Source organism: Lagopus leucura, unplaced genomic scaffold, assembly GCF_019238085.1.
Source record: "Lagopus leucura isolate 7727_CA_CO unplaced genomic scaffold, USGS_WTPT01 Super-Scaffold_100037, whole genome shotgun sequence".
Classification (NCBI taxonomy): domain Eukaryota; kingdom Metazoa; phylum Chordata; class Aves; order Galliformes; family Phasianidae; genus Lagopus; species Lagopus leucura.
The window spans coordinates 165,526-192,602 of NW_024962286.1; the positions used below are offsets into that span (position 1 = coordinate 165,526).

The following is a 27,077-nucleotide window of genomic DNA, read 5'->3' on the forward strand; positions in this document are numbered from 1 at the left end:
GCCCTCCATGCTCTCCAGGCCACTTCTCCTATGAAGCTCCTGCTGGGATGCTCCCTCCGTTGCCTGACCCGTCTCCCTGCCCCATCCTCAGGCTCTCATGCCTGCCTGTAAACCCCCGTGCTTTGACTTGGATGAGGGGTTGTGAAGGGTGAGGGGTGGAAGAGGAGGATTTCTGCCCTGCAGAAGGGTTTCTGCTTGCACAAACAAGGGCAGACCCGCCTCTGTGCCAGTCACCTCACTGTACCCTGTCCTGCTGAAGCTTTGGGCATGGGGTAATGACACAAAGGGCTCTGATTTCTGTCCTCCGTGAGTCCAGCTGTGCACAGACAGGAGAGGAGAGGCCTTGGAATCACCCCCTCCATGCGTTATGTTGGGCATTTCGGAGACCTTCAGCCGTGGGTGCAATTCTGTAGGATGGTTTTTCCTTTTGCTATCCAGCCACAACATCGTTCTGTGTGATCGCCCTTCATGGAGGATAGATAGACAGCAGTATCAGCTCTCCATCCTTAGGGTGGAAGGAGGAAGTTGCAAGATGTCCTTTCCCAGAGCTGGACAGGACTTGGAGGAACTGCTATATGCGGTTGTGGCCTTTGGAATGGGTCTGGGAAGGGCATCAGCCACCCCAGCATCTTTCCTCAACGATGGCATCCACCTCAGGGATGTGCAGGGAGAGGCCAAGGACAGAAAGCCCTGGGCAGGTAGAAGTCCCTGTGGGGACATTTAGAGCTTGATTTTCACCCTGTTGACTTGCTTTGAGCTCCTGTGGACTAAAGCAGGCTGTGTCTCCATCTCCTTTGTCCTCTCCCACCTCTCGCTGCCTCCCTCCCTCCCCCTCGCTCTTGGTTAGAAATTGTCATTTAAAGCCCAAACTCCCATTGTCCAAACTGGGATTAAGCACCATCTGTGCAAACTTTTGAGGCCATTTCTGTGACTGGGAGGAAACGGATGACTCAGAGAGAGAGATTGCGACACTAGATCAGCGGTGACCCAGGGTTAAGTGGGTGGATCACAGCAGCCCTGCTAGCTCAGCCTGCTGAGGCACATGGCAAGGAAGCCAGCAGTTGCTTTCGGAGGGCTGTAGGGCACCCCATGACAGCCAGATGCTTCTAAATTGCATCAGGTGCTGAGCTTTGGTCCACCTGGTCGTGCTGGTGGGGCATTCAGTAGGACTCAGTGTTGGTGCAGCAGGATGATGTTTGGTGTTGATCACCTCATAGCATGCCTGGAAGGCTGCTGGCAGCTCTGGACTCATGCAGAGAGTGTGCAAAGTGGCTGATGGCCTTGCAAAACCCTTGACTTAGCAAACAGACCCTCCTTCAGCTCCAATGTCATGAAGGAAGAAATCTGGGGAAAGAGCAGCTATTTAGGGGCTCCAAGCTGAGGGGATCAGCTGTTTTGAAGGACTGTGATTGCAGGAGGTGGATCTGGATCCTACATAGGGCATACAGCCATGCCCAAGGGGTGGAACAGGGATCCTCTGAGTGATGGATGTGAAGATGGTGAGTGAATTGATTATGGCTTTTTTTGGAGAGAAGCAATTTCTAGCTTGCATCTTTTTCCCCGTGCACCATTAAGAGTTGCTTCTGGTTCACCAGGACACCACTGATGTGCAAGAGGTAATACTGGAGCAGCCGACTGTGAGAGCAAGGCAGGGCTGGACAGAGGTGTGGAAAGAGTGCCAGGAAAGCTCACTTGGGATCAAGTTGCTCAGCTCCTGCTCTCGGTGCTGTCCCTTGCATTTGGATGGAGAAGTGGCATGATGAGTGTCAGCTCCGTGCTCTGCTGGGGCCGTGTCTGCAGCTGAACCCAGGATGCTGTGCACATGCAGAAGGCCAGTCCTGCGAGGTGATAGCTGGGGCAGGAAGTGTTAGAGAAATAAGTAGCCCTCAATGAGAAGCTGTGATTAAGACAGCTTTACGCCCTGAATCCAACCTGAACAGTTACAATAACCCCAGAGGTTGGTGAAATTATTAGGCAGAGCTTAAGTAAAATGATATGAAGACAATGCTAAGGCAGGTGAGATTTTGCTTGGCTTAATGCACAAAGCCCAGAAGAAAAGGAAAGGAAAGAATTTCCCCTGTGAAAATCTCAGCTGGTTCCATTTCCAGTGACAGTCAAAGAGTTAAAGTGATATGTTGGGAGTTATGAGTGTTTATCTAAAAGAAAAGTGGCAGGTGAAAGGGATAAAATAACACAGTTCTTAAAGCAATGCAATATGTTTGAATTATCCGAGGATCAGAGCTGGAATTTGGAAGGTAATATTGGATAGAAGGAAATGGGAGATGGGGACAGAAATAGGATGGGGAGAAACAGCTCGAGGTGGCTTCCCCATTGGTTGCTGCAAAGGAAAAACAAAGAGGTTGGCATTGAGAGGACCACTGTGAATTTGTTTATTGGAGGGGATTTTTATTGCACTTTCAGAATTAAGCTCAGGGCCTCTGCTATGTCAGGGTGCAGAGCAGACCCTCCTGAGCTGAGTTTGGCTGGGAAAACATCTGCAGTGTGTTCCTTATGTGAGAACACGGCTGGAAATGGCTGCCGTGCTGGGGTGACCTGTGAAACCACCTCCACTGACCGGTGCCTTCCCTTTGCTTTCACAACCTCTGTTCTTCGGGCATCAGTCCTCACCAGGAGCCCAGCTTTTCCTGGGCTGTTTTCTCAGCTCTGGTTGGTCTTTTGCTCACGCTGGCTGAGAAACTTGGCGAGGGTTTGGGTCGATGCCTTCAGTCTGGCCAAGGACCCAGGGTTGTGTACAAACCTCTGTGTGCTTTGCAGGTACAACAGTGTGCACCAACCTTTTTTAACTGAGGAAAAGGTTCAAGAGCAGAGCATCGCTGATGCGTTGCCTTCCCAAATCTGCAGGCAGCCCAGGTGAGGGCTCCAAGGTGCACCACCATCATCCCAGCTTTTTTATCACTGTGACTTTTACTGGCTGTGGCAGGTGCAAAATGGAGATGGCCAAGTGACTTTATTGAGGGAAAAAAAGACACAAAGAACTGATTTATTTTGCATCTAGTTCAGCTCTGAGGCCCTCCCAGATGTTCTGGGTTTCTTGGTGGAAATAAAACGGCTGCAGATTTTCTAGCTGGCTACAGAAAGCAGAGCACTGCCACCAGGCCAAGTCCCAGGTGAGATGTCTGCATGGCTTCCACTGCTGCTGTTTCGCTGTGACTGCTCTACCTTTCCCTGTATTCACCTCAAAGCTCATTTTTCTGGAGGAGGTCCTGTTTATCTCATCCCAGTCCTCTTGAGCACATGCATCTTCCTGTTGTGTGGTGGCTGTCTGTTTTCTTCCTACTTTTGTCCCATTGGCTCCTCGTTCATGCTGTTTTTCCCCCTTCACTCCCCATGCAAAACACAGTGCCCTCGCCCCAGTGCTGCTCTGAAGATGTTTTTTATTTCTGTGTTCTTTGGGCATCTTGTTTTATAGCCAAATTTTGAGTTTGAGGACATCTATAATCCTGCCACATTTAATTTTCAGCACATCTTCCTTCTCATACAGTAGCTCAACATGCAACTTTTTGCAGAACAACAAAGTTCCTGGAATGTCTTTTCCAGAAGCAGTCTTAAAAATCCTTTATAAATTTTGTATTTCTTGGATTCAAGAGACGTTCACTGATAAACTTACACGCACCAACTTTCTGCCTGTCAGAATAGCTGAGGTTTTGAGGCTGGGAGCTGCGCGTGTTGTCAGGTGCCCCATCTTTTGGTTTTCTTCGGTGGAAACCATTGATGAGAGGGAAGCTGTGGTTGCTCTTTGGTTGTGTTTCATTCCTTCCTGGGTCATGGCACTTTTCCTTGACACGTAGTGAGAGCAGATTGCGCTTCTCTTGTTTCTTGACCAGCGAGGCGGTGCTTGGACTTATTAGTAGGTGGCCACCCTGGTTCTGGTGCCTGGTCCATACTCCAGTAGTCATAGGTGAATGGAAGTTCTCTAACTGGTTGTCTGCTCACTTTGCAACCTTGCTTTGTTTGGAAAGGGCTGGAGGCAGTGGTCAGACCCTCCATGTTGTCTGGCTGCCACGCAGCTCTTAGAGCTTGGGTCATCTGAAGAGACAGGACACTGCATCTTCCAACCCCTTCCTTACTCACCCCTGCTGGAATGGTTCTCACTTGTCTTGTAAAGACTCAGGTGTCTTGAGACTGAAACCGTGGGATGTTCTTGGAACAGAGAGCAGCTGGGCTCTCCAGCCCTTCCTCTCTGTTTGGAGCCAGCCGTGACCATTCAGGTGTGCTGGGTCCCACTTCAGCCCCCAGCTGGGTTGCCTGTTTCTCACTTGCACACAAAGCAAATTCCCCATGAGACATAAGAAGGAAAGGGCATTACTCTACAGCAGCCTGGACAGAGCCATGAGAACAAAGGGACTGAGAAGATCATCAACTGCCAACCTCAAGTGTTAATGGTCAGACCTGGGAAGGATTTTCTTGCCAAGTCAGACAGGTGAGGACCTGGTAGGAGGGCTCTCTGCTGTGTGATCCATCAGGATGTCCCCAGGGCCTGGTGCTGGATGCCAGAGGGATGCAGTGCTCGGCTCCAGCCTCTTCCTCCTGCTCAGTCTCCACGGGGTGTTACAATCCAGCCTAAGGCAGGTTGCACAATTTATTTTCCTGTACTTAAGGCAGGATTTTGGCAGGCAGGGGCAGGAGGCCTCTCCGAGGAGCGCTGGCTGGGCTCCCTCCTGCTGCCGTGGGATCTCGCTGCTGTCGAAGCTCCACTCCACTGGGCATCCTGCAGTGCTGTGCTGCACATCTGAGCAGTGCCCTCCCTGGTGTGGGTGCTTCTCTGTTGGACCAAAACTATCCTTTATGATGGATAGCTGCAAGGAGGTCTCATTCTCTTCTGTCTGCTTGTGCAGGGAGAAAAGCATCTTTCCTCTCTGGCCTTACCCTCTTGTGTCCTCTGTCACCCTCCATCGCCTCCCTTCCCTACAGGTGATGTTTGTAAATGTGTTGCTTTGCAAGGAGGGCAGCAAAGTGGCTGAGTGTGCTGGGGAGGGAAGATGGGATTGCTGGGAGGCAGGGGAGCGTTCACAGCCAGCAAAGGGCATTGAGGTGATGTGGCAGCTGGATGAGAGATAGGAGCTCTGCCTGCAAGCTTGGCCACGTCCCGCTCAGCCTGGAGTACAAAGAGGTGGCAAATGTGAAGCCCAGGAAGGAGGGAACAGCTGAGACCGAATGCATGTTGGCATGCACAGAGGAAGGGTTTTTCAGGAGAAGAGGGAAGGAGCAGAGATGGTGGTGAAGTTGGTGAGGAATGAGAAAAATCATGGCGTTACCCGTGAAGCAGGGCGGGGAGGACTTGCAGGGGACATTCTGTTTTCGCCATGATGATCTTGAGCTGGCAGTGGAACATCAGGATCAACATCATGCATTGGGGTGGGGATGTTGGCCCATGAGTCCTCAGAGGAGAGAATGAGCTCAGCAGGGAGACGGTGGCAGAGGGCTGTGCCAAGCCTGCGGGGCTGGCATGGGGAAGAGCATAGGGATGGGCTCCTGGCTGAAATACAGCAGGCAAGTGACACTGGTGGCATGGGACAGGAGGCAGCACGTGGAGTCTTAGAGGGATGTTCAGGGCTGTGCCGTCTCCTCCCCCCTCCATCCCAGTGCATTCACCAAGAGTTCCCCACATCAGCTGGACTCGGTGGTCTTGGAGGTCTTCTCCAACCTTGGTGATGCTGTGGTTGTGTGTGGAGGAGAGAGATGGCACAGCCTTGTGAGGGGCTCCATCTAAAGGAGCTGGCGGCTCTCTGTGCCTTGTTTCAGTGTGGGATGAAGCACGCCTCTATCCCACTGCTGTGCTGGGAGTTGTGGGGGAGGGGAGATGGTCCTGGGGAGGGGATGGGATTCAGTGCCCCCTATGCAGTGCTTGGAGCACCCTGTGTGCAGCTCTCCTTTGAGCTGAGGGCTCCTGAGAAGACCAACACAGCCCAGAGGAGCCTGACTGCTAGGAAAAGAAAACCCCATGGCTAATTCAGCACAAACTCGTTATTTAATAGACAAAGTCAATATGAAAAAAGGCATTTCCCTTCCCTCCCCGAAATTTACAGTTATGAGAACAGCCAGAGAGCTGCAGAGCCAGGCTATCTCTGGGTGACATTTACAGGGCTCAGCTTTCATCGCAGCTTGAAAAAAAAATCCCATATGTGCAGCGATTATCTACACACTGATCTGGATTGTCTTGTTCAGCTTTGGCCCTCATCCTAGATGGACAAGGAGCAGAACACTTGGCTAGTGGCCTGAGGTCTGTGGCCTCCTCTGCATGAGCTGGGAAGAGGAGGAGCAGTCCAAGGTACTTGAGAACTCGCAGCCTTGGGACCTGAGGAGATGGAGTGCAGCTCAGATCCTTGCTGGGGGCTCAGCGCTGCGCTCTTGGCCAAGGTGAGAGGGGCAGCCGTTGCTCGGCACTGCTCTGAGCTCAAGGTGGAAGTGGCTCACAACCCACGGCAGCTCTGGATTGGGGTCACCACCCCTGGTGCCCTTTACTGAAGGTTTTGGGAGCTGGGGGACATCAGGTCCCTTAGTGCTGGCCTTGTCCCGTGGTGTGGGGGAAGCCAGCAGGGCCCTGCTCCAGGCACGCGGCTTGGCCCCAGAGCCACAGCCACTGCTGCATCAAGTCAGTTGTCAGAAGCCTTCCAGCCGGACGCTGTCTGGAGACCTTCCAGCGACCACAGGCTCTCCCCCAGCCCATCACTGCCACAGCACAGACGGGATTTAATGGATGTCTGCGTGTTCCCCTAACCTTTCCCCTCTCTTGATGAAGCGGGGAATAAAAATAAGCCCGCAGGTTTGTGAGGACCCCCAGCCCAGACGGCGATGGCCACAACTCTGGGCTCCTCTGGACCGTGGGCCATCTCCAGGTGTGGACCTCCCACTCACACAGTACTGCCCAGTGAAAGCAGTGCCACCCACACCAGCTCCTCGCAGATGTTCCTCTTGGCTTGAGGTGCCATTTTGGGGGTTTTTCTTTGCTCCCTTCTGCCTCTCGACTCTCATACAACCGTGTGATGGAAGAGAAAAACTGGTTCAATTTCCACCTCCCCTCGCAGTGCCCCACTGCTTATTAGTTCTCCAAATATTTCATCCTGCAGCCCAGCAGCAAGGGCTCTATGCTAACCTGATCCCAGGCAGAGGGGAAGTGGGAGCGGGTAGGACAGCACGTTATCCTCATGGCACTGCTGCAGACCAGGCTGTGTGGAGCAGGACGGTGCATCCTCCCACCCCAGCAATTTCTTCCATTTATATTTCTGCTCTCCTCACTAGTGGCTGGGATGGAGATGGGCTGTGTATCATCTTGTCCCCAGGAGCCCTCACTGGGTGTGCAGGGTGGCCCCTGGAGAGTTCACGTGAAGGAAGAGGAGGAGAGCTGGCTGTGGGATGTTGGTGAGCAAGGTTACAGAGAGGAGGAAAAGGAATCCCCTGGGATTTCCTTCCATCTCCAGCTTGTCCTTGGATTGCAGGTACTCTGCTGCACCCTCTTTGCAGTCTCTGGCAAGATGCTGAGGTTGGGAGGTAAAGGGCTTTGCAAGGGGACAGGGAGCAAAGTGGGAACATCGTGTCCATTGACAGCCCAGGCAGCTGCCGAGGAGCTTCTGTAAATCACAGCGGCTGCCAGAGCTGCTCTAACAGCTCTCCAGAGCCCAGGAGGCCTCAGAGCATCCCTGAGGCTCTGTACACGCACGCTCCGTACACTGACAGCCCTGGATGGGCTCTCCCTGCATTGTGATTAACACTGTGCCATCCCATCCCCATCTCCCTGTCCTCTGCAGCGCTCACAGCTGCATGTCCTGGCTGTGCTCCAGCCGTGCTCTGGGATGCTGAAAGCACTCCTGCAACAAATACAAACGATTGTGACAGAAGATACCCGGCCCCTAATGCTACTCAGCCTCAGGTTTAACCATCTCCCATTTGCAATGCTCCAGAGTCAGCGTAGAGCATCCGCTGCATCCACGAGGTCAGGCACATCCCTGCTCTGGCTTCAGCAATAAATAAGCAAACCGACCAAAATAAAAGATAACAACGATCGCTTTTTTTGAGGGGGGGGAGGGTTGGGTTTTTTTCCTTTTTTAAACTTTAAATATATATATTTTTTTGCTCCTTTCTTTTAAAATCTGTTTTCCTCCAGGGCTCTGTCTCTGTATAGAGCTGTGCTCTCCCTGCAGCGTCTGGGTCACTTCCTCAGTCCTGGCCACAGGGCAAGAGAGAAACAGGATCAGTTAGAGAGGGGAAGGGATGGCTGCTCCCCTCCGTGCATCACCGGCACGTGTGGATTTCCACCACCCGATGGCAGGGTTTGCACTTGACAGAGCAGCACCAGTGGAATTTGCAGCTGCACCTTTCCACCACCTCCACTTCGTCCGTATGGAAGCCCCGACCGCAGCACATGAGCTCGCAGCCATCGATGGCCTTGGAGGTCTTGTTGCACTGCCGGCCGCTGGTGCCCAGCACCCCGTTCTTGAGGTCGTGGTCACAGAAGTCAGGACTGGAGTCCAGGTAGACGAGATCCTCGTCCGTGTGCGGTTTGAACTGGGAGTTTTTCGGCACCAGCACTTTGGTGGAGCCGATCTCGCTCTGCTCGACCTCGGTGGCACCGTCGAATTTCTCCTTCAGCACGTTGCCCACTTTGCGGAAGGGAGGCATGGCTTTCCAGCACGTCTTGAACTCGCATGAGCCCGACACGCCGTGACACTTGCACTCCACCCGCATGTTGTTCAGGATCGCCTGAAGGAGCACAGTGGAGAAACGAGATGGGGGTGGTGAGCGTGGGACAGGGTATGACACGGAGTCACAGCACCCTACAGCACCCTGAGTTGGAAGGGACCCACACGGATCCCTGAGCCCAGCCCCTGGCTGCACACAACATTGCCCACTCCCAAGCCCTGGCACCTGAGTGCTCCCAGTGTGGGGCCATCCCCACTGCCCCAGGGAGCTGTGCCGTGTCTGCTGCCCACTGGGGCGCAGCCTTTCCCTAACCCCCCCGACCCTCCACTGACACAGCAATGACTGCAGACCCCATGCAGATCCCCGTCTGTTACCTTCCGCCCCGCCTCGTTGTTATGGAGGTTCATCAGTGCTCTGTTGGAAGATGCCCCTTTGCTCCTCTCACGGACGTCGACAAAGGACTGAGAGAAGGCCACACCGTAGGCGATGTTATCGGAGCAGCCGGACCACTGGAAGCCTGAGGCACAGTGCAAGGATGGGACAGATGAAGTTCATCCTCCTCAGCCCTGCTCTTGCTAAAACACTGCTCACCAGCCCTGTCTGTCTTGCTCCGCGTGCTGGGGAAGCTGAACAAGGATGGCCACGGGGTGGGGGAACAACGTACCCCCTGAGCTACACTCCCAGCTATCCTTTCTGAAGCGCTTGCGTGGACTATCAGTAGGCTTTTAAAAATGTTTTTTGTACATTTTTTTGCCCTTTCTCTAAAGGGTGGCCCTGGAGGATGGGCATCTCTGTGCATTCTGTATCCCTGCTTTGCACGCTCACCCTGTGGGCTGCCGCCTTGCACCGTGCGGTCGCATCCACACTTGTCCAGCTCGCCGCTGCTGCATGCTCGGGTCACGGCGAAGGCCACCCCTGCAGAAGAGATGGCGTAGACAAACGCTGCCTCCCTTGTCCCTGCAACAACAGTGGAAAAGATGGCAAGAAGCCCAAGGGGGTTTTGTGCACCCAGGTGGGCTGCTCCACCTGCCCACCCCCACGTACGGGATGCCCCATGCTCACCCCTCCCTGGCATGATCCAAGTATCCCAAGATGTATTTGCTCAGTGCCAAGCCCAGACCAGGCTCAGCAGACACCACACGCTGCTTGCAATAGTGACAGAGCTGGCAGCACGTGGATGTGATGGGCAAGGTCATAACGCAGCAGCAGGAGGGATGCAAAGGCCGCATTGCAATGTGGGGAGAGCTCTCCTGGTGCTTGCAGGGCACTTTTGCTGTAAAATCCCTCCCGCATCCAAAAATGTTCTATTTCCTCAACCAAACCGGGGATCACCCCCTGCAGCTGCAGATCCACGTTATCACCACGCAGCACCCCGTTGCTCCCTGCGCCTCCAAAACTGGAAAACTCTTCCCAAAGCGCTCTGCAGAGCCCCCAGGCTCAGCAGAACATTCCTGTGCCCACCTGCACGGTGCACAAAGAGCCCATTTGACAAGGGGGAGAAATCTGGACACAAACATGCGGGCGGCTCGGCCAGGGACTGCGGCCGTCAGCTCTTGCAAAACCCAAATCCCCACCGTCCTCTGAGGTCGAGGGTGGCTGAGGACACGGCCCCTCCGGCTCCAAACAAGCAGGGCTGGCATTTGGGGTATGCTAGGGCTGTTTCAAGGTAGGGGGTGGCTTGCCGGTCGGGCAGAGGGCAGCTACTTTGGTGGTCGCAGCCCAGGCTTTGGTGGCCAAGCAGCAGTGGCTGGGGAGGGCCAGCCAGCACAGGGCCTGAACCTTCTCCAAGTTAATCGAGGTTAATAGTAGGATCGTGTTGGTCGGTTTTGCGCTGTGGCTGACTAAAAAGAGGCGACTTTTAGTTTCTGGTATTTCTGGTATTTCCAGTCCTGAACCTTCACAAGAAGAGATCTTCACCCCTGTGTCGAGGGGAGGAAAGTCAAACAGGGAGCTGGGGGCAGCCACAGCCTGCGTTCTGCGGGATGGGAAGGGGTGAGAGTGGCACCCCAGGGGAGGGAAGGCTGCTCCCTGGGGATGGAAGGGACCTTCCTCTCCAACTCTGCACCCTGGCATGGTTTGGACCTCCGGGATGCCTGCACCCAGCCTGGGCTGTGGGGCCTGGCCATAAATCTTCGCTGCTCTTCGGAGGGTCTGGGTGTGCTGTGTTTTACTCTCGCTGGGCGGCAGAGGGCTGTCCTCACATGAGAGCTGCTCTGCTTGGCAGCAGTCACTGCTTCGGAGCTGCTCAGTACATCCAGCACCTATGGATGCGGGGTGAGGAGCTGGGGAGTTCATCCTGGAGAAGGGAAGGTTCCAGGGAAAGCTCCAGTACTCAAGAGCAGCTTATGGAAAGGAGAGAGTGCTTTTTTACATGGGCAGATAGCGATAGGACAAGGGGGAATGGTTTTGAACTAAAAGAGGGTAGGTTCATATTTGACATTGGGAAGAAATTCTTGCCCCTTCCCCGGGTGTGCTCAACACCAGGCTGGATGGGGCCCTGGGCAACCTGGTCTGGTGTGGGGCAACCAGCCCACGGCAGGGCTTGAGGCTGGATGATGCTTAAGGTCCCTTCCAACCCAAGCTCACCTTGTGTTACCACCTTGCCAAAGACAGGCAGGGTGTCCAGTGTGGAGCAGTTCCAGCGGCGGTTGCGGAATTGGTACTGGCACTCCTCGATGGCCAGCTGGGCCCCGCGCCGCACCGAGTCCATCACCTCCAGGTTCCGCTTGCACATCTGCACCTGGCGCTGGATCAAGCCCTTCAGCTTCTCGCAGGTCTCCTCCTCAGAGATGCTTCCCACTGAAGACAGCTTTGCCAGGTACCTGCCGTGAGAGCCGGCACAGCTGGTTAGGAGGTAAGGGGAGCACAGATCCACGTTCATCAGGGACGCAGCGAGGAGACCCAGCCTATCATCCCCTGCATAGCTGAGAACCACTGCACACCTGGGTCGCCTGCAATGTGCCTCCACAGGTTGCATTTTTGCATGGCAGAGAGCAAGCCCAAGGAAAACAGGCAGCCCTCTGCAGCCTCATCCCCTGCCTCTCTGGGAGACCATCTGCCAGCTCCCCTTTGCCTCTGTTGCCTGCATGGAGGATATTTTCAGTGTTGTCTGAATGTGCCCGGTCAGGTCTCCTGAGTACCGGCACATCCAAGCGCTACTAGGAAAAGCCAGAGGTCTCTGAAGTCAGCCAAAACAAGCAGGACAGCCGCTCGGCTGCCAGCCCCAGCTGCCACACAGCTCCCGCACTCATCGCTGACAAACATCGCCCTCCAAACCACTTCCATCACCAAACCTGCTTTTAGCATGCCAGCCCGGCCCCCAGGAGCTGCCAGCTTTCTGTCACTGGGGTTTCAAGCAGGGCTTGGAGCGGGGAGGGACAAAACCTTGTGTGCTGGGTGCCAGGTGTGTGCTGACGTGGCAGCTTGTGGCAGTGCACAATGACCACCTCCCCATCTCTGCAGGGTGTGCAGAGAGCTGCCCCTTCTAGGGCCAGGCTCATGGCATCGCCTCGTCCGTGCTGAGTGATGAGAGCACCAGGCGAAGGCTTTTCGGAAGCCTCATTCCTCGACTCTGCCTTTCCCAGCCCTACAGAACTTGTGGGTTTTTTGTTTGCTTGTTTTTTTCCTCCTCCTCCGAGTTACGACATCCTGTGAAGGATTTTGTCTTTGAAGCACTGCTTGCCTCTGAGAAGTGACCATTCAAAAGTGGCTCCTGCTTCCTGCCCATTCCCATGTGTCCCAGGGGTCAGATCTGCTGACTTCAGCCACAAGATCCAGTTGTCACAGCCTCTTCCTCCCATTAGCCGTGCCAGCCTGCCCCAGGAGGAGAGAGCAAGGATTTTCTCTTCCGTGCATCAGCAGAATTATTCACCAGCTTGGTTTCGTGCTTATAGAGATGGTGAGAAAGCTGGGTTGGCTTGCAGTGTCCGTGGGGAGTCTGCATGGCTGGCTGTCAGAAGCATCCAGCTTTCCTCATGCGTGGAGGTCACTTGATGCAATGCTGCTCGGACAGTGGGAAGTGGCAGGCAGCTGTGGTTTGAGAGCCAAGCTCTTTTCTAGCCTTTATACCAGCTAAGCATCTTTGTCCAAGGCCTTCAGCTCCTCCAAGGGCTCAGCTTGCTTGCAGAGGACCAGCTGCAAGGACCAAGAGGATGGCAGCAAACCTCCCTTGGGATCATTCAGAACACTGGAAACTGGGCCCACAGCAGCCCTGTTCCCTCCCATCCAGCTATCATTTCAGTTGGTGCACAGGAAAGCTGATGCACACCAAAGCAATTAGAGTTATCCTAAGGCACCACAGGTCAACTTGGAGCCTGGAAAACAAGAAAACTGCCTCCAGTTCTGAGCCCCGACCGCAGGTGGAATGGCCACTTCAGCTCTGCTTTGGAGGGAGGCACCGTCTCATTTTCTCATGTATTTCCCAGCTCAGTGGGATTCTTCAGGCGATGAGGAGCTATAAATTCAAAGCACACATGAAGAGAAGTGTGACAGGAGCCTTTCAAGCCTTTCCAAGTAGATGCGCCTGATAAGACACCTCCCCAGAGAGTGCGTAATGGTATTTGGGATGATAAAACGAAGGACAACCATGCTTCAAAGATGGATACAGCTTTCCAAGAGCAGGTCTGGTAATTTGTTTTGCAGGGAAATAAGGTGAAGCTGTCCAGAACGATTTCTGGTCTCTCTCCCCCACCATTCCTTCCCAGAGATGCTCCCATTCTGCAGTGCAGAGTCCCACAGTGCTGGGGAGCCCAAGCAAGGCACTGCAGCCAGCCCTCCAGGGTCACCATGGAAGCCCCATTCCAGCACTTTGCCTGGTTCTTAATAAGGACCCTGCCCAAAGCTTTGTTTTCCTAGGCTGAGGTGGTAGAAACCACAGAGAAAGCCTTTCTTCTAGATCAAGACTGGCAGAAGAGCAAACCAAACCAAAGCTGCCCTCAGCGAGTAGAGAGCCCACCTTGATTTCCCTGCAGTGCGGAGCCCTGGATTGGGACTGGAGGCTCACAGGAAGCTTCAGAACAGTCCTGCTTGTGGAAAAAATAAACCCAAATAACGGCATATTTCCTTCCCTTTCCAAGACTGGGCAAAGAATGTTTCAAGGGGCGAGCTGCTGCCCAAACCATTTGTTCAAGTCTTGTCTTCTTGCTTCATCATCACATTTGTATTTCTTTTCTCCTGCCTTCACATCCAGACAAGTCACTCACAGAACAAGCTCCCTTTTATTAAAAATCACTGACTTAACACAAAACCAACAGAAAGCCCTTCCTTTTTTTCCATCCGCAGCATGCAGATCAAGATTGAAGTCCCATAATTGGAGTATTTGCAGTTGATCCACTCTGCAAGGTGGCAAAGAAGGAAACCTCAAATCCCGGGAGATTTGGAAAGGTAAAAAAGCCCGACTTAAAAACAAAGAACGATGATAATTTTTGCCACAGGGGTTGGCAGGTGGAGCCAGAAAGAGTGGGGAGGGGATTCCCTGCCACGGGGAGGTGGGCAAATTGGAGTCACGGACTGATCCTCAGTAGAGGTGGTTCAGGGAAGATGCACCAGATGTTTGAAATGTGGAAATTTCTCACGTTGTCTCAGTTTGGGAATACTGAAGGTGGTGTCAGCCAGGTGGTGTCACTGCAGTCTCCTATCAGAGATGCTGAGATGAGCTCAGAAGCTTCAATGTCTTCAGCAAACGCCCAAACTCATGGGGATACCTGCCTGGCTAAGGTCCCAAATGGGATGTTCCAGGCTAAGCAAAGGAAAAAAAAAAAAAAAAAAAAAGGAAGGGGAAAGCAAGCAAGCAAAGAGAACTCATTGGTCTGACACTGTGGGCATGGGGCTGCTGGAGAGCTGCAGCATGGGGAATAGCTGGTCCAGCTGACAGCCCTACAACACGACGCATCCCTCCCAGACTGGCCACCCCACTCTGGGATTAGATGTCCTTCCTCTCCTTTGCTTGTAAATGTAAACCACGACGCGCAGTGTCGTCATCTGAAGGCCTGTCTGTCTCTTCCCTGGCAGAGAAGCAGCTCTATGGCTCGGTTGTACATATCTCATCTCTGGATTAAAACCATGCTTCTCACGCCCTAATCTCCACCTCCAGCTGCTGGAGCAATGTCCCATGAGGAGGCAGAGTCCTGCTCCCCAAGCTGGGCCATGCAGCAGAAAACGACCCCCAAATGCTCAAACTTTGCCCTCCCCAGTCCCCCTACCCCAACCTCAGACTTTGGATGCATAGAAAACATCCTTTCACATGTCCTTCTTTGCTCGAGTTCAGCAGCCAGGAACGGCTGCAAGAGGAGGCAAGTGAAGCCATGGGGCTGAGCGATGTGGGAATTCCCCTGGTGCAGCGCTCGGGGCTACACCTGGGTTGGAGAAATTCTGATGAGTTTTTCATTTCAATCGGAATTCGCAAACACACGGAGAGAGGAACCTTCTGCGGGACTGGTTTGATCTCACCCAACTTCCAACAGACCTCGGGCCGCTTTCCATTGGCCAAGAGGTTCAATTAATTCTTCCCCCCCCCCACCCCCACCCCCACCCCCCAACCACCCTGAGTAATTTTGTGAAAGCACAATACTGGCTCCAGTTCTGCTGAGCCAGGCAGATCCTGCACGGCACCTTCCCAGCTGCACACCGCAGCGGCTCTGTGCTGGAGGGATGCATTTGGGGTCACCTGCAGCAATAGGGGCTGAATCCCAGGGCTGGGGATGATCTGCTGCTGGCACCCAGAGCATCGCCTGTCCTCAGCCCAGCCTTGGGAAGTGCCATTTCTGTGGGTTTGCAACGTTTTCAAGCTTTGTTTTAAGAATAATAAAAAAAAAAGGTGTTGCAAGAGCCTGCGGCGTTGTGTTTATAAGGGAATATGGAGGAACCTCCTGCAAACTGCCGACCTCTGGGGGTTGCTCAGCAATTTCCCATTTTAAGAAAGCCCAAACCCACGGCAGCGGTGCATCTTTCCATCTACGAGGATGAGTTAATTGGGAAGACAACAGCTCCCAGCAGTGCAATGCAAACATTTGTCACTGCAGTGCGAAAATCTCTTTCTGACTCATGGAGTCACCACCAACCACTGCAAAAAGCAGAAATCTGCTTCTCGCCATTGCTCGTGTTTGGAGCTGAACGGATCCTCTCCTTGCATGACCTGCAATGCGAGTGAGATAGAAGCACCTGATGTCCACCCTTCCTTGGATAAACCTCTGCTACTCTGTATGAAGGTATATTTTTATTTAAGGCTTCATTGGGGAAAGGAAAATTCTGTCATCAGTGAGGAGGCAGGGAGTATCTGTCCCTCCTGCCCCGAGCTCAGAGACAAGCTGAACTGGATGGAAGTTCAGCATCAGGATTTGCAAAGGCCTTTCATCTGCAGGATGCAACCCTTAAAGCCGTCTGTTTTCATGGCTCAAATCACAGGCAGGGAAGCCCTAAGCGTGCAGCATCACCAGGGCGAGGAAAGGAGCTGAAAGCAAAGAAATTCTCCATTGGACCCAATCTGAGCAACTCTGCCAAAGTAGATGTGACCTGGGAGCCATCCTGGTGCTGTCTTTGCACCAAAAATAAGAATGCAGGGAGGGGAGCAGGGATCTGAGGGCACAGACGTGCCCTGGAGCTACCTGCACCTGCTGGATGGTGCTGCAGCCATGGGGCACCCGAGGGGAAACGCTGGACCGGTTCCTCGCCTGGTGGGAAATGGGAGAGTCACAACGACAATGCGAAGAATCCTGCATGAAATGGGACTGAAGCAGGGTGGGGGTGAAGTGAACTCCCTGCTGTCAAAGCTGGGGAGATTCATCTTAAAAATAGAGTCTGGCTTAAGATCAGAGGGATGCAAGCGGAGGACCCGGGTCTGCTGCTCCTGCATCTCTTACATTGCACAGTGACACAAAGTGGCACAACATCAGAGCTGAGGTCTACCCGGGCTGCTCCCCAGCAGGACGAGCGCTGAGTTGGGGTTTGTGGAGCACCTTGGCACACCCAAATGAATGGGAGCCCCAAAACCCCAAATCTTTTCATCCCTCCCTCCAACCCTCAGAAGTGGTTGCTGTTATCCAGGCTTGTTTGGACTCTTACAACGTCCTCAAGCTTTCCCAGAAAGCTCAGTTTTGCTTTTTTCTTAAGGCTTTTGAAAGCCCAGCTGCACCCCTGGCCCTTTAAACCGAGCCTGAAGCACAGATGGAAGTTTTAAACCCCTGTAAATAAGGGGTAGACGGAGCTGCCGGTGGCACACCCTGCTCTGAGCCTCCTCCAAAGCCACTTTTAGATGTTTAACAGCAGGAAAAGGGAGAAAGGCTGCAGCGACTCCTAGAAAACACCGCAAAAAGGGCCCTGCCCATGAAGGACCCCTGTGTCACTGATGCTTTTCAGACATGAGGATCGACTCGGGTTCAAGCAACCCAAAGAGCCGCAGGCACAGCAGCAGGTCCAAGAGCTGAATGGAGGCTGTGAAACGAAAGGTGCTTTGGGAATAGCTGAGCTCCTTCCTGTGTATGAAGCACATCCCTGGACTCCTCCAGCAGGACCTTCCCATTATGCACATCACAGCCAGACAGACCTCAGAGCACCCACCGCTGCCCTTCATTTAACATCAAATTCTTTGCTGGCAGGAAAAGCTTTAAGGCTCCCTGAGCCCCGAAAGACAGGAGGAAAAACGAGCCTGCAGCTGTTATTAGAAGGAGAGAAAAGAGCATCACTTTGGTTTGGATGACAGAGAGGTTTTTCGGATAGGCAGAGAGCCAAACAGCAACTCCCCACACACAGGCACTGAGAAAACACACCTGAGGTTCACTTCCCAGCCAGATAGAAGGATCTGGGTCTGCTTAATGGAAACTTCTGGCAAAGCTGCTTCTATTGCAGAGCTCTCTGCAGCACGGTGATCCCTCCCGCCGCTTCCTTGCAGGGCACCGGGCCGCTGCAGGGAGCCTTCAGCTCAGGTGTTGCAAGCTGCGTCTCCAAAGCACTCAGGGAATGCGAGTCCCGACAGGTCAGGAGGAGCTTTAGAAAAAGTCTCGTCTTGTGAAAGGCACCCCGAGCTTAATCACCGATCCAGCAGGTTTCTGGAAAAGCAAACTTCCCCGCACGCTGCCATCCGCCTCCGCGAAGGGCTGCAGAGCCGAGCACCTGGGGGGGCGCCCAGCAGCCGTGCCCAGCGCCCTCCTGCCGGACCCCGCGCCGTGCGCACGGCTCCGTGAGACGGACGAAGCGCGCTCATTCCTCGAATATCTGATAACTCCTGGGTTCCTTCTAACTCCGTTTATTGCCTCTGGCAGCCTTTGTTTCTGATGTGAGGAGATAAACAATGGGAATTGTCTTAATCCTAAAAGGCGAAGGATAAGAAGTGCCGAGCGGGGGACGATCCTTTTATCAAGATACATTTGGAACATCAAAAAAAAGTTGACCCTTTCTTTCAAGCGTGCAGAAATGGATCTGCTTTTCCTCCCCTGTTGGCAGGAATGAGCCCTCCGCTCTCCCGCCGCCGAATCCCCCGCGCCCACCCCGATGCTCGGTGAGCACGAACGGCCGCGCACAGCCCCATCTCCGCCGCGGCACCGCGCCTCGCTGACCTCACTGCTGCCACTTAACCTCAGATCCCCCTTCGCCGGGCGCTTCCCCTCCCTGGCAGCGTTTCCCTGTCCGGACCCTGCGGGAAGGGCGCTCGCACCGCTCCCCGCGCACAGCTTCAAGCCCACCTCGGGAGCGGCTGCGATCCACCCACGCTGCGCCGGAGCCGCGCGGGGTGCAAGTCGCTCCATCTGGCGAACGAGGGGGAGGAGGGCTGAGCGCTTAACGCATCCCATGCAGACACCGACGGGCAGCGCTTTTCCCACCGGTGGGATGCGGGGAGAACAGCACCATCCCTGTGCTTCCCAGCCTGATTTTGGAGCATCCTCCAAACTCAGCGCACCTCCCGCAGCCTCCAGCCGACGGGAGCCCATCTCCGGATGCAGGAGTGCTCCTCGAGCTCCTGGGCTATGGTGGGAACCACCGGAGCGCGTTGTGCCTATGGACACCGTGCCTGCACCAGGGCGGGGGAGCAGGACATGACACAAACACGGGTCTCCTCTGCACACATCGGGAACGCACTGACTCTCAGTCTGCCATCAACGCTGGGAGTGGGGAAACGGCGTCTCCCCAAAGATGGGATGAACGGAGCGGACACATTGCCTTCATCTGCATTTTGATGGGAGGCGCTGCCATGCCCCATCCCTCCTGTCCCGAGGGTCTCCCCTAGAAGAAGCCCTTGGTGAACGGGCAGGAATTTTCCAGAACTGTTTCCTCCCCTGTTTACCTTCCACGTTAGTTCAGCATTTGCTCAGCGTGCTCCGGATGGCACCCGGCTCCTCCACACGGCGGTCCCCACGTCCCCGCAGGGTGATGGAGTACTGGGTGTGAACTTTGCCTACTGCGGGTCCCCGGGGTCAGCATCCGAACGATCCCTGCTTGCCTGCCCGCTCCCTGCCAAGTCCTTCTCGGCCCCGTTGCCCCCACGGGGCACCCGGCCAAGCCCCAGGCCCTGCTCTGACCCGCCGGCCCGACCTCACTTTCCCAGCGCTGCCCAAATCAGTAATTTAAGAACAAAAGGTGGACGGGGGCTTCGGCGCCCACCAAGTTATCCTATAACCAGGCTGGAGCAGCCGGGGAGAGCCGGCATCCCCGCACCCACCTGCACCACCCGTCCCCGCGGCTCCGGGACCGCGCACCGCGACCTCCGTCCCCCGCAACGGGGTGATGCTGCCCGACCCCGGCGGCACCTGCTCTGCAGCCCCCGCGGAGCAACAAGTGCCGGAGGCGGCGGGGGCACCCCTTCGCTCGTGGCTACTCACAGCCAGTTGCTGGCGTTGGCCGAGAAGGTGGCGAGGATGATGAGCAGCAAGGAGCGCAGGAAATACTCCGGGCTCATCCTGGAGGGCAGGCGGGGAATGGTGCGGTGCGGTGCGGTGCGGTGCGGTGCGGTGCGGTGCGGTGCGGTGCGGTGCCCCCCGCCCGGCCCGCGGCCCCCAGAGCAGCCGCCGCCGCAGGTGGGAGCCGGGCAGGCGGCGGCGGGCGCTGCCCGGTGGATGCGCCCGCGGCGGCCGCCCAGCCCGACTGTCAGCTCGGCCGGCCCATCCTGGGATGGAGCGGAGGGCCGGGGGCGGGCCGGGGGCGGAGGCAGTCCCGGAGGCGGCCCCACATCGCCGCTACTGGGGCGGATCCTGCCGCTGGGGACACCCCCGGGGCGGGACGGCAGCGGGGACGGCACCGGTGCCGCTCCCATCGCTGCGCTGTGCCCGCGGTGCTGCCCCTCCGCTGCTCCCGAGGCGCTTTGTGATGGCCTTTGGGGTTCCCCACCTCGGGTTTTCCTGGGGGTGAACGGCGGAGGAGTGGAGGGATTCCTCCACGTTTCGTGCTGTCGGGATCGTTTCCGTGCGGCTCTGAGAGCAGAGCTCGGGAGGGAGCGTGGCGGTGCCTTGGTTTTCCGTCGTAGAATCGTAGAATGGTCTGAGTTGGAAGGGACCCTAAAGGCCATCAGGTCCAACCCCTGCACCGAGCAAGGACACCCACAGCTCCATCAGTGCTCAGAGCCCCATTCCCCGACCTTGGGTGTCTGCAGGAGCAGAGAATCTACTCTGTTCTCTACCACCTCTCTGGGCAACCTGCTGATGGTAGACATCGTGGAGAAGGCATTTCCTCCTGTTCCATTGTAGGGAATTTTCCAGATTCGGTTTTTTGGAGGATTCAGGACAAAAAGGCAGCTTCTGGGTGTTCTGGGAGAGGGTCATGGGTTAGGATTTCCATCGCCAGCCATGTGGAGGATGACACCTGACCACAAACCAAGGACTGAATCCACACCTCAGGTTATCTAGAAAGGCTGAATGTTGGGGACCTCAGTAGCTCCAGCAGCCTGGTTCCCCATCCCTGCATCCCCATCCCTGAGGCCATGGGGTTCAGTGGCGATGCCCCTCTGCTCCCCATCCCTGTGTCTCCATCGTTCCTCCCCAGCCCACATGGACACAAACAACTCGATGTAAGGCCAGGAGCAACACGAGATGACACAAGACGGCTGCCTGGCATGAAACCTAAGATCCCAAGCACACCAAATCTCCTCCTGTCAATGTTATTAGTTAGGTCCATTACTAAAACCTCTTGCTCCCATCTCTAAAATCTTGCCAAGCTGGTTTGGAGCTATTCAAAATTCCCTTTGTCTTTTCAACTCCATTTTCCTGCTCGCAGCAAGGCTGGAACACGCTTATCCAAAGCACGGCAACTCGCGCTGTGCTGCACACACGCCTGCCTAAGTGTGTTACACCTACTTTAAAATCTCTGCATTGGTTCCCTGTCAAAGCGAGGATTTAATTTCAAAGTGCTCTGACGTATTTTCCAGCTCCTGACAGCCTGCAGCCCACCCTCGCCCAGTCATTCATCTGCCGTTGCTGATTATCCCGGTTGGAAGTGGGATGCGGGCTGGTGGGCTGTGAATTGGAGGTTGTTGCTGCGAGGCCTGAGCAGGTAATTCACTGCAACTGGAGCTGATTAATCTGGCTCATCGGGCACGGCAAAGCTGTGGCCTTTCTCTTGCTTCTAATCACTGCAAGCGTTGAGTGAAGTCGTCAGGAAGACAAAATCTAATGGAGGGGTGGATGGGTAGGGGAGGATGGAGGGCGCATGTCTGGATGGAGCCGTGTCAGCACACAGTGATATTGTGTGTTTGGTCTCCCATGCATCATTCCCCTACAAAGATCATTCAGTCCAACCTCCAGTCCCCACTATTCCTGCTGACAGAATTGTGAAGGTTGGAAAAGACCACTAAAACCATCAAGTCAAACCACCAATACTGCCCACTAAACCACGTCCCTATTGGAATCATAGAATGATTCAGGCTGGAAAAGACCTCCATCAAATCCAACCACCAAACCACTCTCTGGGCATTCTGATGCCTCTGGGGCTTATCAAGTGGGACTGAAAGTCCTGGAATCGTTAAGGCTGGAAAAGACCACCACGATCATCCCTTCCAACTGCCCACCTACAGCCAGCACTGGCCACTACCGCGTCCCTGATAGAACCATTAAGGCTGGAGAAGACCACGTGTGGCAGCTGCAGTGGTCTCAGCCACGTGATGGGGAGAAGGGCTGTGAGAAAGGCTGAGGCAAAGCTGCAAGTGAGGCTGCAGGGGTTTGCACTGAATAGAAACAAATTCTGTTTTGAACTGAATGGAACATAAATATCAGACACTTAGCAACAGTACATGTATTAATCCTGTCCTGGAGAAAGGAGAAGCTGTTCTGAGAGCCTCCAAACCAGAAAACACAGGACAATTGTGCTCCTTTATAGAAACTTGTGGTTTTTCTGATGAAATTTATTTCAAACTATCCAAACATTTCAGAGCTGCTCTGATGACTGCTCAGGGAAGGTGCTGTATACGAGCGCAGCTCACAAACAGAAGCAGCTTTACCAAATGAAAATTGCTCTGACAAAAGAACTGTGTCCAGTGCATTATAAACGGAAAGTAACCCGTGCTCACCTGGTTGGTGGAGGTGTGCTAAATAGGGGACGGCGGTCAGAAGAGAATCACGGCGTGCAAAGGTGGGTTTTCTGCAGCCATGTGGGTCGCAGAGCCCTTCAGCAGGCGTGCTGCTGGGCGTGCGTTTATTTGTGTGAGTTTTCACAAGCCACAGATGCAGGCATTCAGTCCTAGCGGATCTGCTGTGCCGTCACCTAAAACCCAGCGCCAAGGCTGGGAGGCTCACTGCTCTCTGTATATTCTCAGGTGTGGCATTGGAAGAGGCGTAGGGATCCACAGTCTTTCCTTTGGGACGTTGCCTCCGAATGCACTGTGAAAGGTTCCCTGGGATAAAGGAATGTGAGTGCCTACGGTCAGCCTGTGACGGGAGCTGAAGAGCATCCCTGAATGTGGGTGTTCAGCCCGAAGCACTGCGGAAGAGCCAAGGTTGCCACCAGCCATAGGCATCCTTTATCGTGGGGCTGGGGCTGAGCTGCCCCCTGGCTTGGGCTGTCTTCACAGTACAGTGGGCAGTGTTGGTGGTAGGTGGACTTGTTGATCGTAGAAGACTTTTCCAACCTTAATTATTCTGTGATTGCAGAATCCAGGGTTTAGATTATATCCTGACTGGCTTCACCGCTCCGCCAGCCTCGTCCAAACCAAACAGGCTGTGTGCAGCGCTGCTGAAACAAACCTCAGTCCAGGTGCTGGGCAATGCGTGCACACACCGGTGCACACACAGCAAGGCAGCACCGGAGTGACAGCCAGCGACTGCAACCTTTGCCCTACTCACCCAGCCCAGGGAGAAAATGAGATTGCAGGCTGGTTGGATACATAACACCGCGACTGACTCCTCTTCAGTGCTTATTATACCTCCAGGCATTCGGGAGCAACAGGGCTTCGTCCCCCGGTGCAGGAGCTGTTGGGAAGGCATGCTCAGCTGAGCGGGGTGGGAGTGGGGAATGCAGCCCCACAGAGGCTGTGGTTGAGAGTTGGTGGGGATGGTTTGATGGTTGGACTGGATGATCTTAGAGGTCTTTTCCAACCTGAATGGTTCTGTGATTCTATGCTAGCAAAGGATCTTCCAGGTTGATGGTGGCCAGGGAAGGAATGGGCAGGATCAAGCACATCTGGCCACTGGTGGCTGGTGGTGGAGCTGAAGACACCCAGCACATCAGGTCCTACATCATGCTTTCTTATCATTATTGAGGTGCTCAGCTGAAGCGATGCCCTCATGTCTCTCCTCTGTGTGACCGTGCTGTGGGGATGCATCCTGATCCAGCTTCCTCCTGCTAGTGCTCTTACTGCTGTGGTTTTGGCCTGTGTTTGGTAGACATCAGCCTGTCTTCCTTCTTCCTGAGTAGGGAGTGTCTTTAACGAGCACAACATTTCCCCCCCACATCAACCTCCAGAGGGTCCTAATGCTTGTGCTGAACCATTTCTTTCACCGCCTTAATGTACAATCTGCATCCACAAAAGGGAGGAAACAGGAACCTGATATGAGCCACCTTCAGGTGTGTTCTGAGAGCTGGTCCTTTGTGTCATTGAGTCCCTTGGATGTGTATGGAGCCAAGCATTACCTGTGACTTCCCAACATCGTGCTGCTGGCTGGCGAAGGTCCTTCAACATTGTCCTTTGATTGGAAGACCATAGAAGCATAGAATAGTTTGCACTTGGAAGGAACTCTTAAAATCTGTCTGGTTTGACCTCCCTGCAATGAACAGAGACATCTACAGTTTGAGCAGACGTAGGAACGGACGTTGGGTGATGACCTAGGGACAGCTTTCTGCACTCATCACCGGATCCACCATTTTGCTGAAAATGCCACCCATAGTCAAACCTGATTCCCTTGTTTCACCTGGAACATGCAAGGAATGATGCTTGCAGAGCCGTGTTGGTCTGTTCGGACCACTTGGACTTCATTTTATCTCGTGTGCAGGAAACTTCTTATGTTAAGTAACGTTCTTTTCAGAAAATGACTAATTAAACAACAGAACAGGAAATGTTAGAGACAGTAAAATCCCCTCAGCTGTCCAGCACATTTCTACATAAATACGGTGGTAAAATGATGAAAACAAAATCTTCCAGAGACAAAGGCGAGCGGGCAACCTGGTGACACAGCAGTGAAAAATCTCTACTTTGTTATAATGAAATGAAACCACCGTGTTTATCCTGCGCCTTGGAGGATCTGCTGCAGTTATTCTTAGGAGGGGAGAGAAACCATACAGAAATCAGAATAGCCCAAATTTTTTGCTAAAATATTTGTACAAATCAGGTTATTCCACTGCAGCAAAGGGCTCCATTTGAAGCTATTGCTTCAGAAGTTATCCTGCAAAACTGGAAGGACCGTAAATGCTTGGCTTTAATAGCTAGCTACATACAATACAAACTTAATCAGTGGAGCTTGAAACGTTTGTGGGAAGAAAGGCAGAGTTTTATGGCTCTTTCTCTGGAGGTGTGTGGAGGACTGGACTATAAGGCTGCATAATGCACACTGGGTGGCAACACCAATCCCATCTGCTGGAGTCACCACGGGGTGGGTTTGCCATGTGGACACCCAGCTGCCTTCTGCCCCTCGCTCGCAGCCCTCCTCACCTCCAGCCCTCGCCCAGGCTGTGGGGCAGAAACAATCCCAGCAATCCGGGCAAGAATTAGGGTCGTGCTGTCTCGCTCTTGGTTTTTTTGCCTGCAGCAAAGGCTAAAAATGTTCCACATCACTTAGAGGTGTCAGGTTATTTAGCCGTGGGCTGGGAACAGCCCTCAGAACTTCTCAGTTACACATTACTCTGAATATCTCAGCAAATTGCTTGCATCTAATTGAAATAAAGGAAGTGCAGTGGCTTCGTTTACCTGATGGACTGTATATAGCAACGCATCCACTGCATTTTTTGCATTGATCATAACGAAAGATTTATTATCCCAACGGGTAAATATTGACTTCTATTTTTTTTTTTCTTGGTCAGAACTTCCTTCTCATGTCAACATCCCAACTAAAGTCAATAGTTTCTTATTCTATTTCAGCTCTGGAAGTTAAGAGCCTCTGAATCACCTTAGATGTGCCCCAAAACCTCTAGTCTGGGGGCTTTCAACCTGCTTTATTTTGCAGTATGAAAACTTTTCCTATGGCACTGTAGCCCCTTCTAAAGCAATTGAACCGTACTGCTGAGAGCCTCCAGGTTGATGAGTTACTTTTTGTGGAGCTCGCATAAGTGGGGCTTCGCAGATCAGAAGTTCAAAAGTGCAGATCCAAGAGACAAGCGAGAGTCTCTTGAATAATTTATTGGATTTAGGTGGGTTTCTGAATCATGGGACTGGTGTGCTCTGGGAAACAACGATGTCACCAAGAATGGGACTGCTGAGGGGAGCAGCGGTGCACCTCCAGCTGCCTTTTGTGTGTGTTGAAGAGAAGGGGAACCATACGGGTTTGGGGAACAAGTCATGGGCATGTGCAAGGGGCCAGGACACCTTGGAGAAGGTGAAGTAGAGGATGGAGAGATTATAATGGCAGATTGTGTTGCCCATGTCTGTGGGTTTCTTGAACTTGACAAGCAGATAGTAAGCCATAATGAAGAGCAATCTTGTCTCCCCAGTATGGGGAAATGCACCTCCTGAGTTTTTCTGGGGGGATTTCTGGGCAGACATCAGTGATGGGTGGCTGGTGGGGGTAAGGAGGAACTGGGCACTATTTCTTGAGCCCCATCACAGGGGCAACAATTAGGCTCTGTGGAAACACGAACACTGGGGGCTATTAGGATTGCAAGAGCGTCCAGCCATAGGGTAGACAGCCTGTGAAGGAGAGAAATGCTCAGCATGAAGGGAAATGCCCTGGGTCAGGGCACTCTGAGCATTAACCAGTCTGGAGATTAAAGTCAAGAAACCGAGTCCCTTCCCAGTCCATGTAGAAATGTTGGCCTCTCTAGTGAGCATTCACTCCATCTGTCCCAGGGAGTCATCCTTCAAGAGTATGTGGCAATGCTTGGAAAAGCTGTAGAGGAGCCCTTCAAAGTTTTAAAGACTGGACTTCTTTGGATGAGTGCATTTGGGTGAGATGAATTCATCCCTGGCAGCCCATGTGAGACTCAAAATTTGTGACCGACTGGCTGATTTGAGGCATTTTCACTGGGTGTCTTTGAAGGGGAAATTACAGCAGAGAGTCAGGCGACCCTGGGCCACAGAGCTGCTGTCACAGACACCAGAATTCATAAGTGCAGTCTTGGGTGACTCAAGAGGTTCAAAGAACTTCTAGCTGTAAATACTAACGTTGATATATGGGTCATCTCCCATCTTAGAAATGCTGTATGAGGTGACAGACTTCATACCACCCCAAAATGTTGCATGACTCAGGAAATACCTTGGTGCATGTCTGGCATTAAGGAGAAGCCAAAGGGAAGATATTTAACCATCTCTCTGGATTTCTACCAAGCTGGGGTGACCACTATAGAGCCACCAGTGTGCATGGACTGAGATCTGCTTAAAGGCATTGAAAGAGTTAGAAGTTCTCATTTCTACTTTTTCCCTCCCAAAGTACATTTTTTGGGTAATTTCTTTATACATATACATATATATATATATATATTTTCATATTTCTGTTTTCTGTTGCTTGGGAAAAATTCTAGTTATCAAGAAAACTGAAATATAAGTAGAACTCTGATTTCCAAGCACTGCCTCTCCAGAGGTGCGGGAGAGGTTGGACACTGATGTTATGTTTACAAGGACATCCAGTCTGCGGACCCCAGTTTAGAATAAAGTGTTGGAGAAAACAATTTCTCTCCTACTGCTGTCCCACACATCTCTCAGCCCTGATTCACACCTGCAGTTAAATACAAACAAATGCTCTCTCATGCTACTCAGAACTTGCAGAATGTAGATTAGGGAGATGTATGTGGCTCACTGAGTTTTGTCTTAGAGTCATAGGTCATGGAATATCCCAATTTGGAAGGGACCCACAAAGATCACT

General features: G+C 53.4%; 1 protein-coding gene across 2 annotated transcripts; it reads right to left on the bottom strand.

The window, feature by feature from the left end:
- Window positions 1–5,976: 5,976 nt before the first annotated feature.
- Window positions 5,977–19,612, bottom strand: WNT4 (Wnt family member 4). 2 transcript variants are annotated; one of them, XM_042883317.1, is made up of 5 exons: window positions 19,467–19,612; window positions 11,245–11,480; window positions 9,484–9,615; window positions 9,033–9,175; window positions 5,977–8,718 (listed from the first exon to the last, which is right to left on the bottom strand). In XM_042883317.1, the coding sequence occupies exons 1-5, from the start codon at window positions 19,541–19,543 to the stop codon at window positions 8,251–8,253; spliced, it is 1,056 nt and encodes a 351-aa protein (XP_042739251.1). In that variant the 5' UTR covers window positions 19,544–19,612; the 3' UTR covers window positions 5,977–8,250. The 2 variants fall into 2 exon arrangements, with proteins under 2 accessions (XP_042739251.1, XP_042739253.1); XM_042883319.1 differs by lacking the exon at window positions 19,467–19,612 and adding an exon at window positions 17,421–17,517.
- Between the last annotated feature and the right edge of the window lie 7,465 nt (window positions 19,613–27,077).